The 23341-nt window shown below is 39.1% G+C and overlaps 5 protein-coding genes and 1 long non-coding RNA gene across 9 annotated transcripts; 5 read left to right on the top strand and 1 right to left on the bottom strand.

The window, feature by feature from the left end:
* Positions 1 to 827: 827 nt before the first annotated feature.
* On the bottom strand, positions 828 to 1557 carry LOC126624733 (uncharacterized). The gene has a single exon (XM_050293842.1). The coding sequence runs from the start codon at positions 1382 to 1384 to the stop codon at positions 1064 to 1066; it is 321 nt and encodes a 106-aa protein (XP_050149799.1). The 5' UTR covers positions 1385 to 1557; the 3' UTR covers positions 828 to 1063.
* Positions 1558 to 2450: 893 nt separating this feature from the next.
* LOC126624720 (thylakoid lumenal 17.4 kDa protein, chloroplastic-like) lies at positions 2451 to 5144 on the top strand. 2 transcript variants are annotated; one of them, XM_050293831.1, is made up of 5 exons: positions 2451 to 2641; positions 3092 to 3219; positions 4023 to 4269; positions 4344 to 4573; positions 4849 to 5144. In XM_050293831.1, the coding sequence occupies exons 1-4, from the start codon at positions 2530 to 2532 to the stop codon at positions 4565 to 4567; spliced, it is 711 nt and encodes a 236-aa protein (XP_050149788.1). In that variant the 5' UTR covers positions 2451 to 2529; the 3' UTR covers positions 4568 to 4573; positions 4849 to 5144. The 2 variants fall into 2 exon arrangements, with proteins under 2 accessions (XP_050149788.1, XP_050149782.1); XM_050293825.1 differs by lacking the exon at positions 4849 to 5144 and having other exon boundaries at positions 4344 to 4787.
* Positions 5145 to 7662: 2518 nt separating this feature from the next.
* LOC126624743 (uncharacterized) lies at positions 7663 to 8852 on the top strand. The gene is made up of 2 exons (XR_007624207.1): positions 7663 to 8062; positions 8690 to 8852. It is a non-coding gene; the product is annotated as an uncharacterized LOC126624743 (long non-coding RNA).
* A 1371-nt stretch (positions 8853 to 10223) lies between these two features.
* LOC126624699 (acyl-CoA-binding domain-containing protein 1-like) lies at positions 10224 to 12916 on the top strand. Of its 2 annotated transcripts, XM_050293796.1 has the most exons (6): positions 10228 to 10911; positions 11182 to 11287; positions 11402 to 11508; positions 11648 to 11739; positions 12238 to 12335; positions 12441 to 12916. In XM_050293796.1, exons 1-6 carry the CDS (start codon positions 10421 to 10423, stop codon positions 12618 to 12620), a joined length of 1074 nt encoding a protein of 357 aa, XP_050149753.1. In that variant the 5' UTR covers positions 10228 to 10420; the 3' UTR covers positions 12621 to 12916. The 2 variants fall into 2 exon arrangements, with proteins under 2 accessions (XP_050149760.1, XP_050149753.1); XM_050293803.1 differs by lacking the exons at positions 12238 to 12335; positions 12441 to 12916 and adding an exon at positions 11869 to 12231 and having other exon boundaries at positions 10224 to 10911.
* A 413-nt stretch (positions 12917 to 13329) lies between these two features.
* On the top strand, positions 13330 to 15297 carry LOC126624712 (uncharacterized). Its single transcript, XM_050293815.1, has 6 exons — positions 13330 to 13887; positions 14045 to 14147; positions 14251 to 14316; positions 14424 to 14579; positions 14713 to 14809; positions 14897 to 15297. Exons 1-6 carry the CDS (start codon positions 13389 to 13391, stop codon positions 15023 to 15025), a joined length of 1050 nt encoding a protein of 349 aa, XP_050149772.1. The 5' UTR covers positions 13330 to 13388; the 3' UTR covers positions 15026 to 15297.
* A 2279-nt stretch (positions 15298 to 17576) lies between these two features.
* LOC126624663 (importin subunit beta-1-like) lies at positions 17577 to 22477 on the top strand. Of its 2 annotated transcripts, none has more exons than XM_050293750.1 (3): positions 17577 to 17743; positions 18756 to 21176; positions 21267 to 22477. In XM_050293750.1, exons 2-3 carry the CDS (start codon positions 18769 to 18771, stop codon positions 21463 to 21465), a joined length of 2607 nt encoding a protein of 868 aa, XP_050149707.1. In that variant the 5' UTR covers positions 17577 to 17743; positions 18756 to 18768; the 3' UTR covers positions 21466 to 22477. The 2 variants fall into 2 exon arrangements, with proteins under 2 accessions (XP_050149707.1, XP_050149716.1); XM_050293759.1 differs by lacking the exon at positions 17577 to 17743 and adding an exon at positions 17771 to 17789.
* Positions 22478 to 23341: the final 864 nt, after the last annotated feature.

Here is a 23341-nt window from a genome sequence, read left to right as displayed (position 1 = left end):
TGATATTTGTTGCCTTGTTGCAAATATTGGGTGATACGTAGCCCATATATCCAACCCATGCCTCGAACCACTGCATATGAAACCTAAGCCCGAAACAAGGCCTATCCATAGGCCCAAAATGAGTGATCCAATTGTCCAATTTAATACATCCCCCAGCCTCGTCAATCAGCGTTCTGTGAGGTGGAGGATTCGAACTTAAGTTCAAAATGTCGTCTTGTTTTAACTCGTTGGACTAACCATCATATTTGTCGTCTTTTGACATCTTAGGAGGTGGGGAATTCGAACTCGAGTGGTAAGACCATAAGAGGCGAGCGCACTACCCCTACCATCACCACCTTGTTTAACCCATCACATGTCATCTTTTGTCATTCTACGAGATAGGGATTCAAACTCTATAGTAAAGAAGCAAGCCAACTACTATGACACGACCACAACTTGTCATCTTTTTCCATTCTTTGATACGGAAGATTCAAACTCGAGTGCATTCTAAAATCATACTATACTGCTATGACTAACTGACATAACCCACATTTACTAAACGTTCTTAACTAACCCATTCACAATTCCACATTCAGAAACACACATTATTCTCTATAGAATAATCACAATAGAAACCAAATAAAGAATGACCACAAGCCAACAAAGCCCCCGCTTTGCGACAATATGTCTATCAAAACCCTTAAAAATTCCCAGAAGGACTTGTCATCTTCCTTCCCATGGATACCAATCGCACATCCCTAGGAAGAGAAGCAACAAACAACACATAGAGATACAGTTTCAGATCATGCCAATCATGCAATCAATATATCAAAGTGAAAAAGAACCCATCAAACAGAAACGAGAGGAGACCTCCTTTTTTACCAGTCCACGTTAACTGTTACATGTTTACAACAACACATCACATCCAGGCAAACAAATTCACCAGCAAGAAAAACATTTTGAATTTAATCATACAAACCAACCCCGATTAATCCAAAAAAAAGACACAAAACTTCAAGAAGAAAATAAAATCCTAGAGAGAGAGAAGAAACAAAAAGGACCCCAGATGATCCGATCCACCCATTCAGACGGGGAGGTTGACGACGTCTTTTGGTGGGGGGGTGGAGGAGGAGGAGGAGGAGGCGGAGGAAGAGGAAAAAATGTAGTGAGGGCGGTGGTCGCTGAGGTTGACGGAGCGGGAGGCGAAGAGCATGAGGGGGCGGTCGTGGGCCTCCTCGGGGTTGGTTTCCTGGTCGTCGGAGGTGGAGAGGTTGATGCAGGAGCAGCGCTCGAGGGAGTTGAAGAAGGCGGAGGCAACGTGGGTCCCAAGCCAGCTGGCGACGCCGTTGATCTTCTCGTACGACAGGCACGAGCTCTGGCTCTGGCTCTGGCTCTGGCTCTCCATTGTCGGAACAAACTCCTTGTTTTTTTGGCGGTGGCAAGTCAGAGAAAGAGAAACGGAGGAGGCCCGATCCCTCAAATATACCAACAAAGTCAAAGGCCGATTCCTCCGACCGTTTCTCCGCCCTTTTCCTTTCGTTGTTTGTTGTTCCTTGTCGTTAGGAACTCCCTTTTACCATATTCTTACTTTTTTTGTTGTCTTTGCTATTTATGTCTATGCATTATTTTTGAAGCATATACTAGTATTTGCCGGCATTTTTTTGTTTTTTGGTTTTTATAAAAGATCAGCAGTTTTGTGAGGAGAATTCTTTTTTTTTTTTTTGAAGCGGAAGACTCACAAAAATATTATAGTTTTTTATGATCACCATTATGTTATATACTAGTATCATGAAGTAATTTAAAATGTGTAATGTAGAATACGGGCTTAGAACCCCCAACCACCACTGAACTATCTCGTAATGGTTATTTGCCAGCATCATTTGAGAAAAAACCAAATTTACTCATATGTTTTTATTTACGTTAATATCAGAGAGACTAAATTTATAAATTAAATGTTGGAAACTAAATGACATAAAAGTTGATGATTGGTTTATTACTTAAGTATTGATAAACGTGCTCATTTCCATTATTGACACATCATTTAATTTGAAATTTTAATTTCATTAACAATACCCTTATATTTATTGACTTTGTGATTCAACGGCATATAAGAGTGAGTAAGTATTTAGACAAATGTCTAATGTTTTTATTTTTATTTTTTAATTTATTATTATTTTTTTAATGAGGACAATTATTGGTAAACCACGGTTATTCATTTTCTTCGAAGGTCGGAAAGACTCACATAGACATTTCAGCCTTTCCTGGCCACAAATCTAACGTCCACAGCAGCAACGGATTTTAAACCCAAAATCTTTTAATTTTTAATTTGAATGGAACCTCGTAATTCGTCATTTACCACTAGACCATCATTGTGAAAATGCTATCTCATGTATAAACGTCACCCGCGGGGATAAGGCTAAGGGGAAATGGTTTTCATTGGCGTCAGACACGATCCCACGTGTCACACCACGTCATCTTGATCTTCGGGAACTAACTGGAAAGGAGAAGGAAACGGATAAGAGAAAGAGAACACCATTGTCTTCTGAAAAAATGGCTGCTTCACTTTCTTCAGTGATTCCTCTGTCTCGAAACGGCGTTTCTCTCCAGTTCTCCCACACGAAACGCCCGCAATTCCACTCCCCCACGCGCGTATTTTGCTCCGGTAAGCCTTGTTTTGGTGAATGTTTATGAAGATTGATTTTTTTTTTTTTGTTATGAAAACCAATTTCAAGTTTTGGGTTTGATTGTTTATAGGTGTTATATACAATGACTACGTTTAGAAGTACTTTCATAGAAGCACTTTGTTGGAAAAACTCATGCCAAATGCTTCTTAGAAAGATTTAAATAAAAATTTCAAACGCTTTTATAATAAGATCACCTGTGGTAAAAGTGGTAGTTAACAAAAATGCTTTTTAAAGCAGCAGTCTCAAATGGTCCTTACAAACTTGCAGATGTGGGTTAGGATAGTTGGCCCGAAGTTCGAATACCCTTCCCTAGAATATCATTTGAGTAGATATATAAGCACTTTCCGCCTAGTTTTGGATCCTGCATTGTAGTGCAAAATTTGCAGATTTGGATTTATGTTTTGGTTTAATTGGGTGGGCGGGTGCAGCTTCTAGGGATGGTCATGAAACAAAGGAAGAACTGAGTCAGTGGAAGCAAGCTAAGAATGTAGCTTGTGGGATTCTTGCTGTTTGGGCCGTGACTACCGCTGCCTCACCTGTAATTGCTGCTGGTCAGGTTTGAAACCCTCCCATCCCGTATATTTATTTTTCACTTGGCTTGCTTTTGGTGCCGTTGCCTTACGATTTTGTTATCTTCATCATCTGTTCATGATCGATTTCAGTTCCCCATGTTGAGCTGAATCTCATTCCGTTCTCGCGCTTTTCTTACCTCCGAATGTCTTTTAGTGTTTTGTATGGTAAAACCAGATCATCTATACAAAGTGAGGAACACAACATCAGCTTGTAGGACAATCAAGAACCAAGCAAAACTAGGACATACAACCAGCTAAGGCTAAAGTTCCACACAAATTTCTCTATTAATAACTTCAGGATGCAAAGTTTGTTCATGAATCGGGAGACTCCTTTACACCAAATGTGATAATCGGAAATCTTACTCTTTCCTTTACTGCGATTTTATCCAATTAAACTCATCACGACGAAGATTGTGTTGAGAGTTGGCCGTCTAGGCTCAGAAATTTGTCTAGCCTTAGTTGGAAGACTGTCACGAATAAGCTACCAAGAAATAAACCCTGTTTTGGAATCGCGGTAGAGAACCAGATAAGTCTGTACCAATCCACTTTACAAAATCCATTTATGGCATGAGCAGAGATTCAAGATACTTTGTAAGTTTTTTCATTACTTTGCCACTTTTATCGAATCCTTTGTGAGTGATTTTCTTTCATCTCTTATGAAATGCCACATGTTCATCAAATAAGCAGGAGCCAAAATGTCACTATCCAAATTATAAGTAACCAGTTTTAACTTCTTATAGCTGTGATTATGAAAAGTTGCTAAACTGACTTCTTCTGTATCCAACAGAGGTTGCCTCCACTGTCTACTGATCCAAAGCGATGTGAGGTTGCATTTGTTGGAAATACAATAGGTCAAGCAAATGGAGTTTACGACAAGGCAATTGATCTCCGCTTCTGTGACTACACAAACGAGAAGTCCAATCTTAAGGGAAAGAGTCTTGCAGCAGCACTCATGTCCGGAGCCAAATTTGATGGCGCAGACATGTCAGAAGTTGTGATGTCAAAGGCTTATGCTGCAGGAGCTAGCTTCAAGGGTAAGCTTGCATATCATCCCTTGATATCAAATGCACACAGCAATGGGGATTATCAATTTTTCTCTCTTTTGCAGGTACTGACTTCACGAATGCAGTTCTAGACCGGGTTAACTTTGAGAAAGCGAATCTGCAAGGAGCTTTGTTTGTTAACAGTGTCTTATCAGGTTCCACCTTTAACGAAGCAAACCTTGACGGTGCAGTTTTCGAGGATACCATTATAGGGTACATTGATCTTCAGAAAATTTGTAGAAATACATCTATCAATGACGAAGGAAGAGCTGCTCTAGGGTGTCGATAATCCAAGGTTCGTCTGTTTGAATATAAGAAGCAGCCACTCTCGAACACACACACGGTGCTTAATGCATTTTCGTTCTGTATTTCGAGTTCATTTCTAGGCATTTTAACTGTATAGGCCTTGATATAGTATCCTAGTATCCTGCATCTGCGTATGAGTACCGATCATCCGAGGACAGTTCTGTTGTCGTATTTTCTTCTTTATTATGGCTTTCAGTTTGAAATATTCATCTTTTTTCTGTCAAATAAATGATATCCGCACACCCTTTTTCTTCTCATGCGCAGATTCCGTGGCCTTTGGATTGCATAAATCAAAGAAAAATCTAGCGACAGAATAAACAAAGGGGTGCAGACGAAAAAAAAGAGTGCGGATATCATTTTTCAGAAGGAAAATGTGAGGAAGGGGCATATTATGATATGGGTAGCTAGATCGCAATGCACGTATGCAGCATACCAGAAATCAGATGCTACGCACTTCCTCATTACTTCATTTGAAATTGAAATTCATAATTCACCAACCAACTTTATATAATTTTTAATCAAACCTAAGGGTTGTGCTCCTCACTTCCCAGCCCCCACCAGCACTTGTTTTACTTTTCTTCTCCCTTGATTTTGAAGGCTAGACATTCATTTCAAAAGATAGTGGTTAAGATACTTTAATTATTGACACAATCTTTTGAGGAATAGCGATGCTTAAAAAATCATTCTACACTTCTCTCTTTAACCGTTGGGTTGAATAAATCAAGAAACAGAAGAAAACCAACATAAAAGTGCAGAAGTAAAAAACCAATGTTCGGAATCTTTTCCCAATCATAACTTGTTATCTCACCACTTGTGCTAAACTCAATTATTCCTTTGATTTTCTTGATCATTGCCTAAGAATTTTGAATCTAGGCCCGCCGGATTTCGTTGAGCCTTGTAAGATTTAGATCAGGCTGCATGAATTTACCGGCTGCTCGGCCATATCGACTGGTAATTAATAAACTGTGAAAGTACGTGACCCATCAAGAATTAGGTCAAGTTAGAGTATCACTGTTAGTTTATGATAGGTACCAGTGATTTGAAAATTCAATAGTCAGATTTTGCATATAAAAGTTTAATGGATTTTTGCAATAGTTAGACTCTACATACGCATATGGTAATTTAATGGATTTTTCCCTCGGTTTAGATTTTGCACAAAACTCATATCACTTACTATTGTAAGGAAAGTTGAAGTACCACCATAACACTAAATAGCAATATAGGGAGTAACTCAAGTTATAAGTCCATGCAAAATCCATTCTTCCATTTGCGTGAGATTCATTCTCAACACGTTTTCTCATGTGTGGCGAATTTTCAAACCAAACACGTGAACAAGATAAATGAGTAACATTGAATGCGTGTGATTATTTGACTTCACATATAAAACAATATGCTCTGGTACCATAAAATAAAAAGTTAGAATTCCACGCTAAAACCACTTGAGTTTATGGTCACTTCTCAACTTTCTTGGCATTGTAACCGAGCCCATTTACTCATCTCCTTTGTGGGAGCCATCTCAACTCAATTGTTTTTAGTTTATAGGAAATGAGTACTGTTTCTTCTTTCTAAAAAATTTCAAGTGGTGTCTCGGATCCGTGACACCACATTTTTAATAAACGAAAAATTCAAATTTTTTTTTAGTTTTAATGAAAAATGACAAATATATGTGTAATAAACAGTACCAATAAAAGGTAAAAATATGGTTTTTCGTTACAAGTGAACAATATCGAAGAGTGTTTTGTTAAAACTCCATTTTAATAACTTTTGACACTAGTTTTTGTAGGGCTCATTCCATGATATTTTTTAACGATTCAAACCGTCTATATTTTAGAACATCATTCATAGATCATCCTTGTTAAAAATTGGACAAATCTAAAACCATTAAGACATTCATTTATAGTGAATAAAATGAACGAATACGGTTCTACAAAGAAACCCTAATCCCTTAATCCAACGGTCATATGATTTCAGATTTCGATGACTTTTGGTAAACATGATCTTTGAGAGAAGACCTAAAAAATAAATGATCGAATCAATCGCTAAAATATATAATGAAATGAGCTCTACAAAAAAATGTGTCAAAAGTTGTGTAAAAAAAAATGGTACCACATATTTGTTCTCTATATAGTTAGTAGTACAAGTGAAGATGCATGCATATAGAGTGGATCACATGCATAATGGGAGCTAGTAGTGCCTTTAAATTGTGTTTTGTTCTATACCTTTATCCAATTTGAAGTACTCGTCCTAGCTGTCTAGTTAGCTAGACATGTAGCTGCATTGTGTAAGTATATTATTATAACACGTTTATATGAAATCAATTTACAGTGTGGAATGGAGACTTGAACTCATATGCATAGAAAGATTAAGCGTATAGTCACTCGGATGCATAAAGTAAACACATTTATTTTAACCAATATAATTATGTTCGCACATACCACGTCGGCATTTTTGGAAAATTAAAATTGTAACATCATAATAATTAAGTTTAGGTGGTTGGTGTATTAGCAACCATTCCAAATATGTTGCCTTCAGAGATGTAGATATGTAGCGAGGAGTACGTACCAACCATTCCAAAGATCTGCCATCTACAATTCCTCCTCTCCAACTAGCTGTATGTCGTATGCAGCAGCAGAAGCAGCACCACCCCTTTGAACCGACTGTCAAAACTGAATTAAAAATGACAAACCACATACGTACTTCTTCCTGATCATATGCTTGCCAACAAACTGATTCCATTACCCTAGCTAAAACCTTAATATTTATATAATTAACAACAATTAATTAATTAAGCTAGTCATGAACGACGGCCCTAAATTGATTAATAGTACCATAACATCCAGATGACGAGATCATGTACCACTCATAAAAGGATATGTAAAGTCATCTTTTATTAGTGATTCAGAACGTTATTGGTAACAGTTAACGTGTTTCATAGAAGTCTCTTTCCTCGATTTGTGTTCTAGCGGTACGCATGCATTGGGGTGGGTCCTGACTCCTAATTAAATTACACATAGTACAATATTACTGTGCTTTCACCCCCACCAAATCATTACCAGGTAGTACTGGTGTAGGACTTATGACCTTCTATATATAGAACCTGCCCTATATTGAAGGGATATTACAAGAACCATGTGCTTGCTTATTCAGTTCAGTGATAGATGTCTCTGTGTGTATGCGTGTGTGTGTGTGTGTGAGAGAGAGAGAGAGAGAGAGAGTTTTATGGGATTACTCCTCTTCGTAATGTTTCTTGCTCAAATGAGTATTCCAGCCACAGTTTGCATGCAGCTTGCATATATATATATAAGAACATGTATGTGTATATATATATAGCACTGGTGCTTCTGCAATCCTGAGATGCTCATTTGGGCAAGCAACGTTACAAGAGGAACATTTTTGCAGCATGATCAGCAAAACTACCGTTTCAGCACCAAAAAGCGGCCTTGATTTCTGGCTAGTTCATCAATCTTAGTTATATACAGTTAAGTACTGCTAATTTTCCACTCTCTCTTGCTGGTTAATTAATTAATACGCATATATTATCTCTTAATTTCCACTTTCTCTTGTAGGAAGATGATGATACCATGAACATATATGATCAATTATTACTTAATTATCTTGCCTGGCCGATCTTAATTTCTTAAATAGTATTATTCGTCATCATGCAAATTACCAATATAGAACTTGAATCAATACTTTGTATTCAGCTAGCATATTATACTGAACCACTCATATACAATACATCGATTATATGTATTTCCTGCGTATATTAGCTTTCAAATTGTGGTAATTAAAGGCAGGTGTTTCCTTTTATAATTCAAATCGCCAGAAAAATTATACCAGAGATCTCATTCAAATGACTTAATTTGTAATTAACTTCCTTTTTTTTTAATATATAATTGACTCTAAATTTATCGAAATATTGTTCGATTATATAATTGACTTAATTGTAATGTTAATATTTCTTTGTTTTTTTTTTATAAAAGAGCTACCACTTTGTGAGAGGCGTGAGAGAAACGTCTATAGTACGCAACTTTACCCTACTTTAGAATGATGATGTTTCCACTACTTGAACCTGTATTCATTTTTCTTCGTTTTTGTCCTTAAGCTAAAATCAAGAGATTGAAAAGGACAGATGACCGAAGTGCAGCGCCAGTGCCGGCCTAAATATCATTATGTATATCTATCATATTGTTCTTTACTCTGTACTATCTACTCGCTAATGAATGAATGCAAGTATGTACGTATGTACGTATGTATTGATCGAAGAATTTAACCCTCTTGTATACCAGCCCTGGCAGCCCACCCTATCTTATTATCTCTGCTGGGCTACCTAGCCTTACATGATTTTGCGCACATATTCAGCAAGGACGCTTCGCTGCTGAACATTTTAGCATGAGCTCCTACTTACACTCAATCCCTGATGGACACGTGTCAAAGTCTTATTCATTCCGCAAATACGCCTAGCTACTGAGAAAATTCACCTAGCTACTTGGATTGAATAAATCAAATGATAATTAAGAAACATAGAGAAAAGAAGAGTTGCTTGCATAAGGAGAAGACGAGAATGTGAAAATCACTAAGCTTAGTAATTGGTTAGAGAATACCAACAACAAAAACAAAAGAGGAAAAAAGGTTTTATCCGATCCGGTCTGATTGTACCTGAAGTACCATTTGATTTTGTGCGCTACATTTTCCTCAATCGTCAATCTGACGATGTGTACGCACAGGCCATTCCCTCCCTATACTATTTCATCTAGGTGCTTTTTTTTAAGCTATGAAACTTGTGGGCTTTGAGGACCTTATGATTGTTATAGCCGAAACGGGTTGGGCCTCTGAGAGTTATCTGGCCCAAGTTGGGGTCGACGCAGAGGAGTGCCGAGAATTACAATAGATATCTCATTCAACACGTGACATCAAACAAGGTGGACCGTGCTTTGTGGCCAACACAGTTTATATCAGAAAGTTTTGTGATTATGATTAGAATAGTTTATATTATGAATCATTTTGTAAAGATTATATTTGGAAAAAATAAATTAAAACTAAGATCGTTTGGTTAATCTATTATAGCAAATGCATAAAGAGTTCGTAAAATTGTTATTAATTTCGTTCATTTGTTTTTATAATTCTATGACTAAACGATTTTAGTTTTGATTGATTTTTTGCAAAAACAATCATTATAGAGTGGTTTATATTACGAACAGTTCCGATCATAAACACGAAATTTTATATATTGACAACAAATTTTTTTAGGGAACTTTAACGAAAGCTCCCGGTTCCCGGTACTGTTCACTTTAACGAAAAACCACATTTTGACACTAAAAAATTAATCATGATACTATTCACTTTACCCTTTATTTTGTTCGTTAAAACTTAAAATTTTCAAACATTTTTCATTAGTTGACTAATTTTTTTAAGCAGAAACCCTACTAATTCTTTGAGGAGAAAGGGTTATGATTGTGAGTTTATACAAACTGGCCCCACCACTGCCGTCGATCCAGTTAGTGTTAGTGGAAGTTAGTAAAAGGACAGGTGGCACTCAAATTGAAAGGCCACGGAGAGGCTACAGGTAAGAATAGGTGTAGAAGATTTAAGTTCCCTCGTACTTAACTGGCTTTGTCCGCGGAGCACCCGACTGTTTTTTGTTGTCTCCTATGCGGTGCGCTCTGACCTCCGGGGAGCAAAAGCAAAACGCTCTCTCTCTCTCTCTAAAAGTCCAATCTTTTTCTCTCCCCTTCTCTCTCTAGTTCCCCAATTTTCTAGGGTTTTAGCTCGTCGTTTCAATCCGTTTCGATTCTCCTAGGGTTGGGGTTTTAGGATCTTCCGCAGAGAAGAAACAATGGGCGGAGAGTGGCAGCAGCTCCTCCAATCGATAATCCTCGGCCTCATTTTCTCCTTCCTCCTCGCCAAGCTCATCGCCATAGTCATCTCCTTCAAGGAAGACAATCTCAGCCTCGCTCGCGCTCGCACTGCCGCCCCCGCCGATACCAATCCGCCGCCGCCCAAACCCGAGCCCTGCGACGACCCGCCTCGCTCCGCCGATTTGAGCTCCGCGGCAATCGAGGCCGAATCGGTCGTCGCCGAGCACGGCAGCGTCAGGAACGAGAGCAGCGAAGGTGACAGTGATGATGACTGGGAAGGTGTGGAGAGTACGGAATTGGACAAGCTGTTCAGCGCGGCGTCGGCGTTTGTCGCGGCGGCCGCGACGGATCGGCAGAAGGTGTCGACTGATGCGCAGTTGAAGCTTTATGGGCTTTACAAGATTGCTACTGAGGGTCCCTGCAGCGTGCCGCAGCCATCGGCTCTGAAAATGACTGCTCGCGCCAAATGGTATTTACTCTACCATTACTTTATACTGCAAATTTACTTCCAAGATTTAGGGTTTATTTATATGGGTCTTATTTTCAGCTCGATAAGGATGGGCAATGTGTGTTCTTGGATTGGTTTTGCTTAATATCAAGATTAGCAAGTTGTAATTTTGCCCTAATTGTAATGTTTTTACTGGCTGATTGGTGTATTAGGGGTGGTTAAACTGTGTATCTTACTTTAGAAGGCGACTTGCCGTGGTTTTGAATCTTTTCGCTCGGTGATTTCTTACAGGCAAGCTTGGCAGAAATTGGGTGCTATGCCTCCTGAAGATGCTATGGAGAAGTACATTGATATTGTCACAGAGCTTTATCCTAACTGGGCAGCAGGTTTGACTGTGGTGAGTCTTGATTCTTTCGTTTTCGACTGCAAATTTTTAGTATTGCCGTACATTTATACTTACTTTCTGTTGGGTTTTCTGGTTTTGTTCTGTCTCTTGACACATGATTACTAGAAAAGCAGAGGAGGTGGAGATGGTAGTGCACCTGGTAATGATTCTAAAGGACCAATGGGACCGGTTTTCAGCACCTTTGTTTACGAGGAAGAATCTGAAAAGGATCTGTAAGTTTTTTAGGTCTACTAAGCATGGAAGGGTTAACTGTTAATATTTACACATCCCGTCGATTATTAGTTACTGTTTCTTGGAAATAAATATATATAAAAAAGTACTGCTAAGCTTTGCTTGTTTTTTATTCTTCAGAAAGATGGATGCTATTCATGCCTTTGCCAGAGAAGGGGAAGTGGATAATTTGCTTAAATGCATTGAAAGTGGTGTTTCAGTGGATCAGAAAGGTTTATTTTCTTCCATCTGATTCTTTAAATAGCTTCATTAAGTTTCAAACTGACATATCATAATTAATCCATTTATACTTCCATAACTACAAAGCCATGTATGGTCGTTAACATGCTTATATGCTGTAGGGAAATTCAGCACATAAATTGTAAAAGCTTGAAAAGGCTTAAGGCCAAAAGCTATGGTACCTCAAGTTCCGAGTTCATACTGATCCAGCTGCAGATCTCTCTTAACGTAGCTTTTATTGCTTGTTTCTCAGATGAATAGCACACACCACATGTTTCTTTCTTTCTTTCAATACATGTACATGGCTTAATATTTTGTTGATTTTCTCTGGCATTTATTCTCTCCTCACCCAGAAAATGTTTGGTTTGTTTTTATTGGTGGTCTATCATCCTACCCTTTATATTAGGATGTTAAAGGAAATTTCCTTTGCACAACTTTTTATGTGCTCGTATGATGCTGGTATCGCCCTAAAACATTTACGTGCATAGCAGATGGTGAGGGAAGGACCCCATTGCATTGGGCTGTGGATCGTGGGCACCTGAACATGACAGAGCTGCTTGTTAACAAGAATGCCAACATTAATGAAAAGGTAGATTACACGATAAACATTTATTTAAGGTAGCAAGTTTGTAAAATTTTCCCAATCCCACCCCCTGTTATGCCATTTTAAATATCTGTTTTTTGGTCTTGGAAGGACAATGAGGGCCAAACTGCGTTGCACTACGCGGTTACGTGTGATAGAGAAGGCATTGCTGAATACCTTGTGAAGCAAAATGCCGACACGAGTGCAAAGGACAACGATGGCAACTCTCCAAGTGATATCTGTGAGTCAAACTGGCCTTGGTTGCAGGTTGCAAAGGAGAAGAGTCGCTGACCGACCACGGTTTACTTTGGTTTTCTACGGCCGGAGTGTTTTTTAAATATTCCTGGGGGATGTATATTGGTGATGTATTATAACCCCAATCTTTTCCTAATCTGTTGTCTTCTGAAAAGATTTCAAAAGATAGAGCTGTATGTGTATGTAGTTTTCTACCTCGTCGTTGTGTAACCTCCGTTTTTTAGGGTTACTCGTTTTCCCTATCGTGGAAGTGAAGGGAAAGGTTGAAATCACTGGGTGTAACTAGTACGGTATAATGCATATCAAAGGCCTACTTTTTGCCACCGATCTAATGCTCTCGTTTGCTGATGAAATTTTTTTGTAAGTTTTGGGTTGTTGTCCATCTATGAAAGTCTCGTTCTCTCTTGAAACTACAAAGTAGAGTATATTTCGTGCTCGGGCCAAGCGAATTGGGCTTTTTATTTTTGGGTTAGGCCACGGCAATGCTTCAAACATTAGTCCTGACGCATCTACGCCCAAGCACGCAAAAATATATTTTAAATTCTAAACCGAAAACCTTGAATAAACCTGGACGGAAAGCTGCCTGAGATTTGGCTATATTGGAACAATTAAAGATGTCCCCCCAATCCATCTCTATTAATAAAAAGGGCAACATTATATCCTCTATGTACCTCTCACTTGTAACGGTCACTAACCGTTTCTGCCACCACCCAAAATATTCAGTTGGTCGTTGGCTGCTTATCATCATCACCTTGTCTTCTTCTTCTTCTTTTTCTTCTTCTTCTTCTTCTTTGATGCCAAGCAATGGCGAAGGCAGTGGTCTACGCGCTACTTGCCACCGCCTTTATCTTTCTTCTCGTCATGCTTCCCTCCAAACAACGTGGCCCCAACCACCGCCGCCGCCACCACCACCCCCACCCCCTCCTCGGCCTTAACCGCCGTCTTGGCTACACGGGTCATGCTCCCATTTTTGACCCTCTGGTCGCCAAGATGGAGAGGTACGCCAAGGAAAATGGATTCCCAGGGGGAATGAATGCAAGTGAGGTGGAAGAAGTACATGAATATATTGGCAATGAGGGAAAGTTGAATCTCACGTTGAGGCTGATTAATCTGTTCCCGTTGATAGACCAGGCGCCAAAAGACGGGTTCATTAGCTCTAAGGAGCTCGAGCAATGGGTCATGCAACAAACCTTGGAGAGGTTGAATTATAGCACACAGAAAGAAATGGAATCGCACGATAAAGATGGTGATGGAACAATTTCTTTCGCGGAGTATCTGCCCAAGTTTTCAACTAAGGATCTAGGTATTTAACTACCTATACTTATTGCTTTATATGTTTGTGAATATATATGCAGAAATTCTCTGTGCAGGACGTACTGTCTGTCTGTAAGAGGGACGGGATGCATTAAAAAAAAAACTTCTAGTTTCTTCAACTTTGGTTTTCAACTTTGGTGAAACAGCGAAAAACAAAATGGAGCACGGAGAAGCTGGATGGTGGAAGCAACAATTTGAGAATGCAGATGCTGATAAGAATGGATTACTAAACTTCAATGAATTGAAAGAGTAAATAATTCTCTTCATTTCATATTTACTATGGCCAACATTTTATTTCTGAGAATTTTGGTTGAACATAAATATTTTTGTTTAATTTGTATTTTTGTTGCAGTTTGTTGCACCCAGAAGACAGCAACAATGAAGAAATTCACAAATGGCTGTTGAGAGAAAAAATGAAGTACATTTTCTCACATATCTTAACATATTAATGCCTCTTATATTTTTCCTGAATAACTTGTTGCAAATTAAGGAACGGATTAACGAATGTCTGCCCATAATTTACAGGCGGATGGACAAGGATAAGGATGGGAAAATGAATTTCATGGAGTTTTTACACAACGCTTATGATAATTACAAGAGTTACGTAGAATTTGAAACGGGCGGGAAGAATGTACCCTCGCCAGAACAGAAATTTACAGAACTTGATGTGAACAAGAACAAGTATGCATGCATGCCTTGAACCTCAAGCTAACACATTTTTTGACCTAATTTTTTTTATTTTCTTCCTTTGCTGCCAAGATTATAGTTTACAGGACTTTACTAATCTCTTTTGAAATCGAAACATGTTTGACAGACACTTGGAAGTGGAAGAATTGAAACCAATCCTGCATTACATTCACCCAGGAGAATTGTCCTATGCTAAATATTATGCAAGCTTTCTGATGTTGGAGGTTAGTAATGTTTCATTCGGTGTACTCCTATCAATGAGATATGCTGAAATGAATCTGAAATGAAATGCGTGGCATTGTTCGATTCAGGCGGATGGTAACAAAGATGGAAAATTAACGCTCGAGGAGATGCTCGATCATGATTATGTTTTCTACAACACAGTCTATGATGGCAGCATCAACGAAAATCTTGATGAAGATTTGCATGACGAATTCTGAAGCGTGATGACCCGGGAAAGGCACTTTTCGATTGTTTTTAGCGGGAGCTTATGCTAATTGTGTATTTATTTTGTCATTTGAAACATATAGAAGAGCAAAACAAAATACTTTGCTTTCATTAGGTTGAGCATTGACTCAAAAAGTAGTGGTAACTGGTATATACTTAGGATAGGTATATAGTGTTGTGTGAAACTGTTTTAATAATTAGGAATGTTTTTGTTGGAAGAAAATAGAAGAAATTACATGAAAATTTCAGTTGTTTCCTCTTCGTATTCCCTTAGAATTGATCTGCATTTTTTGTAAAATTGCTCAACTGTTATATTCTCCTAAGAGATTGAAAATTTATTGATTGATTGCATTTGAACCAAACGTCCTAAACCTCCTCACTCTTTCCTGTCTCATGATCATCTGTGTTGTGTGTTCCGCTTCGAACAACTCCATCATACTGCTTTCTGTACTAACTAGATCTACCAAACATCCTCACTCTTTTCAGTCTCATCCTCTCTTGTTCTGCCTCGTATTATGCCTCATCATAGTGCAAATTTTCAGTAAAAAACTGTTTCGGTACAAACTAGCAATGGCATGACATGCATTTAAAAACTGTTTCAGTTCCTCTTGTAAGTTGTAATTACTCTAGCGAAAACATTTCCTCACCTCAGTTGACTCTTCATCTTCATCATCATCCCACCTGGGCATCTCCTGCAAAAAGGCGACCTCTTCTTGTCCATCATCGATTGTATTACTTGAATTAATTTAACTACCTGCTCATTTGTGGATGTAACTGCATCTATACCGCCAGTGGCCTACAAAAAAAAAAAAAAAAAAAAAAACTCAAAATTCCAAAGTGATTACGACATGTACTACAGACAAGATATAGAATGAATGCAGCGTCTTAACAGATATATCCACTTGATTTTACATACATAGATAACCATATTCTTCGACTCCTGGAAAAATCCCACTATATACCAAATTAGAATCGCTTCGTTTTTATCTTTCCAGAACAAAGTACCTCACAAATTATCCGATATGCGGCCCACCATTTTCATTACCTCATCAAGAATCTCAGGCTTAAGATCCCGAGTACGGAGATGGGCGACATGCCTGCACAGATGGGCGACATGCCTGCACAGATGGACGACATGCCTGCACAATGGCAGTTACGAGTTAGAACATTTAAATTAAGAAAGTAGGGATTAATCATAGAAATTGCAATAGCATAAGCAGCATGCATGGTATCAATATTTACTCGCTTGGATTCTGCTGTGTTCATAAGGAGCTGTTTCTTCCACTTTCTTGTGCTGTTCAAAATCTTCTTCCATTTTCTTCGTAGACGCTAGATGGTTGAATCTGAATGGCAGACGAGATGACAGAAGAGAATTATATATAAAAAGAAACACAATCAATTTATAGCAAGCTTCAAATTACTGATTTGTTTTGAAAATGTTCAGTTACATAGGAAAGGGATCCTCTCGGGATCCCTTCCATCAAATTCACCAAATCAATCAATCCAGGCCCTTGAAATTTGATCCAACGGCTACAAACAGGGACCCCTTTAAAAGTTATAATAACTTTAGCCTTTAAATCAAATTTCAAGGGCCCGGATTAGGTGATTTGGTGGATTTGGTGGAAGGGATCCGGAGAGGATCCCTTTCCAGTTACATATATTGGCTTAACAATATCATGCCCGGCAACGGCAATGCTGTTATGATCCGCATAATTGAATAACCAATCAACAGAGCATTAGGGTTAGGGTTAAAGTTCGGTAGTGGCGGATATTTGAACTTTGGAGGTCCCAATGTTAAATACCAAATCAGTTTATTCACTTAGTGAGTTTGTTGTGCACATGTAAAAATACATCGGCATATGCCAAAGCAATTATGATATAGAGAGAACTCGTTGAGTGCTCTTAACACGACATGTCGACATATGCCTAGCATGCATTACATCAAACATTCAGCAGACACAAAAGAGACCCGTACCAAACATTCAAAAAGTCCTCAGAAGACCTTCATATGTATACTTTTTGAACTCATCCTGAGACCACCTCGGTCCCTATTTCCATCCGCACCTGGGGTTAGGGTTTTGTTAACTCTTTCCAAATTTCAAAAACAAGAGCGAAAACTTACCATCTATACTATGACCTAAAAAGCAGCATTTATCAACCGAATTATAAAATACCAGTTATACCCTTTTTACATACGGTTCAAGAAACCAACAGTTTAAAAATCAGTTACTTGGCCCAAAAGAAAAATTCAAAAAATAAGAAGCCCAAGCTCTCCGGTCCAAAAGATGGGCCCATAACTTTCGGCCCGAGTCAATTCGTACGAAATCATATTGCCGGGAAAGGTTTACTAATAAAGAGAAAATTAATGAAAAGAATTTGAGAATTTTAAATTTTAATGAGAAAGATAAAATAAAGAGTAAATAAATAATATTAGGATTGACTTTTTAATATAAAAATATAATTTTTCATTAAAATAAATAATACCGAAATTTTCGTTAAAATTTCCGACTATAAATAGGCCCCACGAAACAAAATTATCGCAACCAATTTTTTTGACAAAAAAAAAAGGAAAAGAAAGAAAAAGTTGATTGCTTTCTGCAATCCGAGTCCATCGTAGCAATTTGCTTCTCTGTCCTCTGCGTCTGTCTCTGTCGCTGTCTCCGAGGAAGACTTTCTGGTACCGATCCACATCCGTACGGTTCTTTTTTCAGGTAATTCCATCGCTGTCCTGTTCGAAACGTCGATGCTGTTGCAGTGGTAACTAGGATTTTTGCATATCTCTGTGTTTGTCTGATCCTGATTGTTCCGGTTCGATTCGCTGAATTGGAATTTGATGCGTTAAAGTTTCGAGTAATTTGATGGCCTAGGGTTGCGTTTTGTGATTTTTAAAGTTGTTTTTGTTGGTGTTTGTTGGAGATGTAGGCAATTTTGTATGAAATTTCATCCGATCCATGAAATTGTTTGTCTTTGGTTGTGGTTTGGATTTCTTAGTGGGGGATTTGTTCGGTTGTGGATTTGTTTGTGCATCCGTACAACTAGGCGCAAAACCGAAGGCCTGGCGCACTCAACGTTCTAGGATTCATGTAGCTGACCTCACGTACCACGTAGTGGGATAAGATTTGTTATTGCTGTTGTTGTCCGTACAACTAGGCGCAGAACCGAAGACTTGGCGCACTCAATATTCTAGGATTCATATAGCCGAGCCCATGTACCACGTAGTGGGATAAGACTCGGTTGTTGCTGTTGTTATCCGTACAACTAGGGTTCTGGTGATTAGATGGAGTAGGGTTTTTTGTTGATTGCATTTGAAAATTTTAAGGTATATCGTGTGGGTAGTAAATTTCTTTTATGTTAAAATTTGGTTTCCTGATAATTTACTGAGTTGCGGTGAAATGTTGTATCCCGCCAGGTTTGTGTGTGTAGTTCCTACTGATTTCAATTGTTAAATATACGCATTGTTACACCTTGCAGTGAGTTGGGGAATGGTTTTCCGAGCAAATTCAGGGGTTTGCAGTTTCAGTTAGACGTCTTTCTGGAAACCAAATTGGTGGAACGGAAAAGATTTTCTAGCCTAATAAATTTTCTATTCTTGCATGATGTTAATTTTTACTAAACCTGATTTTCGACAGTTTTTCGCTCTCTGTAAAATGCTATGATTTATTTGTCTCCTATCCTCTTGTATTTCTCTAATATGTCTAAGCAATTAAAATTTTACACTCGCAGATACTATACATCAATGGAAGTTACCCAGGTGCTTCTGAATGCTCAATCTATAGATGGAGTGGTACGGAATCATGCTGAAGAGAGTTTGAAACAGTTTCAGGAGCAAGATCTTTCATCGTTCTTGTTGTCTCTTTCTAGAGAGCTAGCAAATGAAGAAAAACCTGTTGAAAGCCGAAAATTAGCAGGTCTGATACTTAAGAATGCCCTGGATGCTAAAGAACAACCTAGAAAGTTGGAGCTTGTTCAAAGATGGCTTGCATTGGAAACTTCTGTGAAAGCGCAGATTAAGATGTTCTTGTTACAGATCCTCACTTCTCCTGTAGCTGATGCCCGTTCAACTACCTCTCAAGTTATTGCAAAGGTTGCGGGCATTGAGTTGCCCATGAAACAGTGGCCGGAACTGATTGGATCACTATTGTCAAATATTCACCGGTTACCAGCTCATGTAAAGCAAGCCACTTTAGAGACTCTTGGGTATTTGTGTGAGGAAATCTCTTCTGATGTCGTGGATCAAGATCAAGTGAATAAAATACTGACAGCTGTAGTTCAGGGTATGAACGCAACTGAAGGGAACAATGATGTTAGGCTTGCTGCTACCCGAGCACTGTACAATGCTTTGAATTTTGCTCAGGCCAATTTTAGCAATGACATGGAGCGTGATTATATTATGAGAGTTGTCTGTGAGGCAACTCTGTCCCCTGAAGTGAAGATTCGACAGGCAGCTTTTGAGTGTTTAGTTTCCATTTCTTCATCTTATTACGAGAAATTAGCCCCTTACATTCAGGACATATTTAGCATCACAGCAAAAGCTGTAAGGGAAGACCAGGAACCTGTTGCTCTTCAAGCCATTGAATTCTGGAGTTCGATTTGTGATGAGGAGATCGATATATTGGATGATTATGTGGGTGATTTTAGTGGGGACTCTGATATTCCTTGCTTCTACTTTATCAAGCAGGCAATCCCTGCCCTTGTCCCTATGCTTTTGGAGACGCTTCTTAAGCAGGAAGATGATCAGGAGGAAGATGGGGCTTGGAATATTGCTATGGCTGGGGGGACTTGCCTTGGGTTGGTTGCTCGGACAGTGGGAGATGATATCGTTCCACTTGTTATGCCTTTCATCGAAGAGAACATAACAAAACCAGATTGGAGGCAAAGAGAAGCAGCTACTTATGCGTTTGGTTCCATCTTGGAGGGTCCTTCGCCAAACAAGTTAACATCTATTGTCAATGTTGCTATGACGTTCATGCTCAGTGCTTTAACAAAGGACCCAAACAACCATGTGAAGGACACTACTGCCTGGACATTGGGAAGAATTTTTGAATTCCTTCATGGTTCAACTATGGATACACCCATAATTACCCCAGAAAACTGCCAACAGATCATCACAGTTCTTCTTCAGAGCATGAAAGATGTTCCAAATGTCGCTGAGAAGGCATGCGGTGCTCTCTATTTTCTGGCCCAGGGTTATGAGGATTTTGGCCCGTCATCTCCCATTGCTCCTTTTTTCCAGGAAATTGTACGGGCTCTACTCACTGTTACCCACAGACCAGATGCGGGGGAATCACGATTAAGGACTGCTGCATATGAAGCGTTGAATGAAGTCGTCAGATGTTCGACTGATGAAACTGCCCCCATGGTGTTGCAACTTATTCCCGTTATCATGATTGAACTGCATCAGACTCTTGAGGGCCAGCAGCTTGCATCTGATGAGAAAGAGAGGCAGAGTGAACTACAAGGACTTCTTTGTGGGTGTTTACAGGTCATTATTCAGAAACTAGGTTCATCAGAGCCCACAAAATATGTGTTCATGCCATACGCAGATCAGATAATGGGACTTTTCTTGAGGGTATTTGCTTGTAGAAGTGCAACTGTCCATGAGGAAGCCATGCTTGCCATTGGGGCCCTTGCATATACAAGTGGCCCGGATTTTGCAAAATACTTGCCTGAGTTTTACAAGTATCTCGAAATGGGGCTTCAAAATTTTGAGGAGTACCAAATCTGTGCTGTCACGGTTGGTGTTGTAGGAGATATTTGTAGAGCAGTGGAAGATAAGATTCTGCCTTATTGTGATGGAATTATGACCCAGCTTCTCAAGGATTTATCAAGCAACCAGTTGCACCGTTCCGTAAAGCCTCCTATATTCTCCTGCTTTGGTGATATAGCTCTTGCAATAGGAGAGAACTTTGATAAGTACTTGATGTACGCCATGCCAATGATTCAGAGTGCTGCAGAGATGTCTGCTCACACAGCAAGTGCTGATGATGTAATGACAGAGTACACCAATTCTCTGAGAAACGGAATCTTGGAGGCATATTCTGGGATTTTCCAAGGTTTCAAGAACTCCCCGAAAACCCAGGTTTTGATATCTTATGCTCCACACATCCTGCAGTTCTTGGATAGCTTATACAAGAGGAAAGATATGTGAGTTGATCTACTGTTCCGTTGTTATTACACATTACAATTTTTTGTTGTGTTTTTCTGACATTTTATTTTTAATTTACTTGCATGTAGGGATGAAGTGGTGATGAAAACAGCCATTGGTGTCCTTGGAGATCTAGCAGATACACTGGGAAATAATGCTGGTTCTTTGATACAGCAATCTCAATCGTGCAGAGACTTTTTAAATGAGTGCTTGTCTTCTGAAGACAATTTGATTAAAGAATCTGCAGAATGGGCCAAGATGGCCATCAGTCGTGCCATTTCAGTTTGAAGCTACTGCCATTCGGTATATTCTATTTGTTTGGAGTCCCTGCATGCATTTGGGTGTTGAGTTGGGTCATAGGATTGCATGTGTCAAGCATCGCCATTTTCAGACAACTGAAACTGTCAGTCTTCAAGTTGTCGCTAACTTGCATCATCTCCAAAAGTTGTGACTAACAATTGCATCAGCCCCAAGGGCTTGGGTCCTGGTTTTGTCAAGGAGGAAGAGCGGGTAGTGAGTGTCCCAGATGTGGGTTAAGGCCTGCAATGAAAACTAACAAAAAAGGGAAAGGTAAGTGACATTCACGAAGGCCGCATTTCTGTGTCCCTGAGGTAAATTGGCTCTGAACGCCAAACAAGATCTTGTTTACCTATACCACCACCCCTGATGATTTCCTCCAACGAGATTGGGGTCAGACTGGACGAATAATGCCTAATTTTGTTCGGGTGCTGGCATCTTATCACTAACCCAGGTGCCGTATTCCTGAAAATCTCCATATCAGGTCTTCATTCCTGAATCTCGTCCGCTCCTGTTATCTTGTTTGCATCTCATCATATTTTTGCCTGTCTTAGTCAGTGCATATACCAGAGTATTTCCCTAGCAATCCAGACTGCCTCCAGTTCGCTGAAGTTTTGAGTGTCACCACGAACTCATGGAAACGCAGATCCTGCGTTGCATCATCATTCATTCTCATATTGGTCATTGTTAGAAGGTCAAGTTAGCTATATGTCCCATACCATATGCATTCATAAAATCATTGTTACGTCGCGTTTTGAAAGACAGATGAACTTTTTTCTTCTTCTTTTGCTTGGGGAACATGTAATCATATTTTTTTTCGGGTCATGTCCGCCTTATGGAAGTTTGTTATCATTAAACGTCACGAATTGTGATAGCATAGCTAGGATTATTTTGCTGGGAAGTTTGGGAGAGGCATTGTATTTGTTTATCTGCCTCAGTTCTTGTGTTGTTTTTAAATGGATATCTTCCAGAATTTTATGCATAGCTATACACTTTGGTTGAATTATTATCGTGTTGTTTGAGGCTTTAAGATTTTGGCATTGGAAAACCATGGACACGTTGACTCGGGCCGAATTTTGCATTATTTAAGCTCGGACGTTTTGGAAGTGCACTATGACTTTTTGGGAGTGCTAATAATCGTTTGGTAATTTTGGAGTGCTAATAGTCGTTATGTAATTTTGGAATTAGGATTTTCTGATTGGAAGGTAAATGTAGGAGTGGGATAGAAAGTGATTAAACAGTTGGTCTGAGAAGAGAAGATAGGATCGCCTAGTTTTGACCATATTTACTTAATTGAGAATTAGAATTATTACGATTCTTGGTTTTCTTGTGTTTTCTGTACGCATCCGAAAATTCAAGAATCTGATTGACTTGGGGGGCTACTTTGGTCGTTGATTCCATTCCCAATTCTTGTACTTTTCCCAAAATTTATTTTTCCTCGTTCCAAATAAGTAAACGTGTCATGAATTCATCCAAACTTCTGAAGGGACAAGAAGATGGTAGGTTTCCAACTTTCGAAGGCAAGTTCAAAGAAGGTGGTGTGAGCTTTTGTGATATGACTGCCACCAATACAATGCAATACAATACAATACAACCACTTTTACATATTCAACATCGTTTTTGGTAGTGGTATTGGTAATCCCCCCGCCACACCATGTGAGGTCAGTCATGACTGAGTCGGTAATCCCCCCGCCACACCATTTGAGGTCAGTCATGACTGAGTCCTTATGAAACCAAAATCGAAACCAAAACCAAAAGAAGTGGATTTGATGTTATTAAATGGAGGTCTCAGTTTGGTACTAAGATTGGATTGGAATGAATAACTCTCTAATTTCAAAGTACGTAGGGGAAAATGAAGAAAACTAAT

Source organism: Malus sylvestris, chromosome 1 (genome assembly GCF_916048215.2).
Source record: "Malus sylvestris chromosome 1, drMalSylv7.2, whole genome shotgun sequence".
NCBI lineage: Eukaryota > Viridiplantae > Streptophyta > Magnoliopsida > Rosales > Rosaceae > Malus > Malus sylvestris.
Note: the sequence above shows the minus strand (reverse complement) of the source record. Positions and strands in the feature narration are given on the sequence as shown.